This window comes from Pistacia vera, unplaced genomic scaffold (genome assembly GCF_008641045.1).
Source record: "Pistacia vera cultivar Batoury unplaced genomic scaffold, PisVer_v2 Contig539, whole genome shotgun sequence".
NCBI lineage: Eukaryota > Viridiplantae > Streptophyta > Magnoliopsida > Sapindales > Anacardiaceae > Pistacia > Pistacia vera.
The window spans coordinates 1,375,108-1,379,694 of record NW_022196378.1 but is presented as its reverse complement, the minus strand read 5'-3'; the positions used below and the strand labels follow the sequence as shown (position 1 = coordinate 1,379,694).

The following is a 4,587-nucleotide window of genomic DNA, read 5'->3' as shown; positions in this document are numbered from 1 at the left end:
TAATGCTATCCAGAAAACGTTTTAGACATTATCTAAATCTAAAACACATAACATACTGATTTTGATGCTTTATTTGAAAAACTAAATAGGAATTATACATTTTTTATTATTTTTCTAGAAGTGTTAGCTTCAAAACAACTTTAACATGTTTTCAGCATTTCCTAAAAACCATTACTTGTTGAATACAAAAGACTTTTTTCTTATCCAAAATGCTAATATCACAAGCATTTGTGCACTAAAAACACTGTTGCAAGATGAGTTTTGTTCAATATACAAAGCAACTGACATTTTATACTGGTAAGGATAATTCTATGATACTGGATAGTACGATTATTGCGTATATTTGAAACATTGGATGACGATAAGTTGTTATTGAGAAAACCAATGGTGTAAACTCATTGGTGTGAAACTGTACCAATATCATAGTATGACTCGATGACAAATGATGCTAACTCTAGTCAGAGTATGAACTTTCCTGCTCTTCAGATTCAAGTTCTCTCATATTGTTAGTCACTACATTAACCTTCAAAGCTAGCCGCTGAGTGTGTTCCTCAATGTATCTTAAAACCAGACATAATTGTTCTTGATAAGCTGCGGATTTCTTTTTCTCACGATGCAGCTCTGTTGATAGTTCTCGGATTTTAAGATCCTTCTCGTCCTGCATACAAAATTGAGAACATAAGTGATTGTAAACTGTTATAAGAATCGTCAAACTACAAAAATATAAGCCTTACTGCATATAGTAAAATGAGGGTACATGGAAGAAGTTCGGGCACAAAACTCAAGTTTTCAATAAAAAACAATGAGTCTGGGCGAAAAGGCATGCGCAGAGAATGATTCTGGTCATCCAAAAATGTTTTTTAGGAATGAAAAATGGTAGGTCAGGGAATTTCTATCATTGAAAATGTACATGAAAAATTAACTATGAGTCACAGATGTGCACAGTAACTTTATGCAACATATATATAGTATCTAGTGAGTGCAAGCCCAACACTGCTAAAGAAGAGTTTTTTTGGTTCCAGCTATAACTTTTCAATTTAATTATCACTGGATTCAGATGTATTTCTAATCATACTTTGTACTATGAAAAAGAATAATATAAAGCGAACACAAACATAAGAAGGTCTTTTTCAGGATGAACCTACTATGCACTCAATATTCCTAGCAAGCTACACAATGCCTTCGTGAAGTTGGCATTGCGATCATGGACTTTGCAAGGATGTAGACTAATTTTTGAGCCACATACAAACAACAATTCATAAAGCAGAGTATCTTTGTTTCAAACCTCAAATATTTCGAAGTAAACTCAAGATAGGCTCACATAAACTCTTGGTCACAAAAATTCCTAATTTACCTTGTGATAAATCATGTCCTAGCAATTTTTTACTAGCAATTACTGAAACCCTCTCCTTAAAGGTCGCTTCAACACATTCACTAGCACAACCCTAAATACAGGCATCATTACTGATATTTTACCCAGTGCCAGTCAATGGTTAAATAGGTCAGCCTACCAACATACAAATAAACTATATTAGATTGGATTGACTTCAAGAATTTCTAAAAAACTATGAGTTAATCTAATTTCAAACCCAAAGCTGAGAATGTCAGTACTTCTTGATAGTGGCAGCCAGTGACCCTTTCTTCCTTTACTCTCTAATCTCTTCTTACATCCAGCAGTGGAGGTAGAGACAGAGTCGGATGCATTTGAACCAGTGTACATGCTGTTGAAGAAGCAATCATTGCCTTCTGAAGGAGTTAAGAAAGCAGGGTCCCCAGGAGTAGCAAATTAGTCTTATCAACCTCAACTCCACACTGATCACGTAAGAAGTAGCCACTTTCAGGCTTACCTTTTGCTTATTTTGCCATTTTTGAAAGAAAACCTTCCCACTTATATTTTTAAAATGGCAATGATAGATATTTACTACAGATGAAGGTCAGAAACTTAATCCCAATTCAAATTTTGTTCTTCAGCTCCATTATATCCTAGTATAGTTTCTACAGGTCTCGCCACTAGAATAAGCATACCCTTAGCTTTTCTTCGATTATGCAAGTCTAAAGAAACAATACACATGCAAAGCATCATATGGTAAAAACCAGAATCCTCTACCATACCTCAGAGAATGCAATTCTGTGTGATCGTCTAGGTGGTATTTTGCCTGGATTCAGCTCATGATTATGTTCTTTCACAAAACCATAGATAACCCACTTTCCACCATCCTTTACAGCTATCCTCAGCATGGCATTGCATCCCTCTCTAGTGGCAGGCCGTGATGGGAAAACTCTACTCTCTCTATTTGAATATTTTTCCACACGAAAACCCTCTTTAGAGCAAACATACTCTCGACCAATTATTGAGTTATCTTTAAGAGACCGACGTGTACGGTTATTCCGGATTGTAAACCCCATACGCCGTCCATACATCTCGTAGAACTCCCTAGCCTCCTCTGCCGATTCAAACTCCATTCCAATAAATGGTTCTGTAGGTTCTGACATCAACGGAAAACTGGGATCAGATGACTGAATAAAACAATCATTCCCATCCAAATTTCCCGAAAGCTCATCATCTCCAGTTTCGTGGCCATCAAAAGTTTCTGCTAACCATCGCCTATAACTTCTGTTTGAACTAAATTCTTGGCCAGAGGTGCTTGCCATTACAAACCTATCACAATAATCAAAAAATTGAAAAACACAAAGTCCTAAATATAATCACAAAACAGAGCAACAAACCTATAGAAAATGATACAAATATACTGTCAGCATACCACACAACATTTCTTCTTCATGCAATTCACATCAATTTGAAGCAATTTGATTACACATAATTGGGTTAAAATGTGAACACTTAAAGTTTCCTTTTTTAGCTGATTAAGCTTAAACCCTTATGTGGGTTCCTCTCTAATCAATCAACGCTCACTTAACTAAGCTCAATTCATCAATTCAATGATAAATTCCCACAAAAAGGAGAAACCCACCAAGCAAAAACATACAAACAACAAAAAGAACAGATCAGATGACGAGTAAGTTCATACCAGAGCTCAAATTCTAGGCAAAATGTGAAGCATTTAGGAGGAAGTGATCAAGAAACATAACTTTTTAAGCGCCCAAAACCCTAGCTCAAGAATGAAAATTTGAACCCAGATAGCATTGGAATTTGTAAATTCAAGGGGGCTCTTGTTTAGCATCCAATCAATAAGAATTTGAGGAGATTTTGTTATTATGTTTTGCATCGTTTTGCGCCATTTTCAGTTTCAGCTTCCAGCTATGGAAACGGACGAAGAAGAAGAGGGAGCGTAAGTGCCAGAGCATTAGCTCTGTTTTTGTTTTCTTTGTTTTTGTAAAATGTTTTCAAAATGTTTTACTGTGAGTTATTTAATAAAGAGTTAATTACAATTTCCCCGTTAGGCATTAGTAAATAATATTTGTTCGGTTGGGTCTGTTTGCGAGTTTTTGTTTTCGTTCGTTTTCGGAGGTTTTTAATTAGACTGATTTTGATGTGTTTTAAAACTATTATTTATCAGATTTTTCATGCATTGGTTTTGACTAACTTAAAAACCCCTAGAACCAATAAAATATATTTTTGAATGGTTTATAAAACACCCCAAATCGGGATGTTTTGATTGGTTTTAAAATTTTATTCCACAAATACTATATCCACTATAAAACTATCCCAATTGTATAAAAAAAAAAAAAAATTTAACCATATTATGCACGTCTTCAACTATATTAAATATAAAATAATTTTAAGCAATCATAAAAAAAAAAATTATTAAAATCTCATTTCTAGATGCTTTCTTGGAGAAGTGGAGTTACAATTTTTCAATTATTCCAGATGCTGCAAAGAATGGTAAAGAAGAATAAGAACATTTTATCACATTTGAAGTTATAAAATACTAATAAGTAGAAAACAAATAAAGAACTTTTACCTTATAATTGAAAAAACAAAACTCCCAAGTACTGGTTAGAGTTTGGGTATTTTTATGGGCATATATATAAATTTATAATTTTTAAAAACTGTTAGAACCGCTAAAAAATAAACTCTCAAGCATAGGTGGGGTATTTTAAAAACTGTTATTAAAAACCCCAAAAAACCAGGGGTGTTCAAAAGAACCGGTTGGAACCGGAACCGGAGGGTACTCTGGGTTTGGTTTCGGTTCCTACCCAGAACCAATCGTCAATGGGTAGGTTCCGGTTTCAAATTTTTGGAACCGTTACTGTGCGGTTCCGGTTCTGGTTCTGGTTCCTGTTCCTATAGTTAGGAACCGGAATCGGAACCAGGTACTAGGAACCGAGACTAATATAAAATAAAATTAAATATTAGGAGGGTTAATAAAAACTTTTGTAGAAAAAGTAACGTGAATACATTTATATTTATATTTCATAACATTTAAAGTAAGTTGGTCTGACTTTAAAGAATCTACCTTTACAAAGTAATGGAGTTTGTAATTTTGAATTTATAATTTGTTAACAAGTCCCAGGTGGGGGGGTATTTGAAGTTTTTAAGGGTTTTTTTGCTATTTTAAAAAATTTTGGAGGGTCATAAATTTTATAGGGTACCCAGAACCGCAACCGAAACCGTTGTTACAGGTT

At 34.3% G+C, this 4,587-nt stretch overlaps 1 protein-coding gene across 1 annotated transcript; it reads right to left on the bottom strand.

Annotated features, from left to right (window-relative positions):
- Positions 1 to 170: 170 nt before the first annotated feature.
- On the bottom strand, positions 171 to 3,287 carry LOC116107517 (protein FAR1-RELATED SEQUENCE 5-like). The gene is made up of 3 exons (XM_031393789.1): positions 3,030 to 3,287; positions 2,113 to 2,659; positions 171 to 658 (listed from the first exon to the last, which is right to left on the bottom strand). The coding sequence occupies exons 2-3, from the start codon at positions 2,650 to 2,652 to the stop codon at positions 455 to 457; spliced, it is 744 nt and encodes a 247-aa protein (XP_031249649.1). The 5' UTR covers positions 2,653 to 2,659; positions 3,030 to 3,287; the 3' UTR covers positions 171 to 454.
- Positions 3,288 to 4,587: the final 1,300 nt, after the last annotated feature.

Bases quoted from the DNA above. Each gene is read 5' to 3' on its own strand.
- LOC116107517 (XM_031393789.1), bottom strand. From the start codon at position 2,652: ATGGCAAGCACCTCTGGCCAAGAATTTAGTTCAAACAGAAGTTATAGG. The intron at 659-2,112 runs GTATGGTAGAGG...TTTTGTATGCAG, and splicing joins ACAGAATTGCATTCTCTGAG to GACGAGAAGGATCTTAAAAT.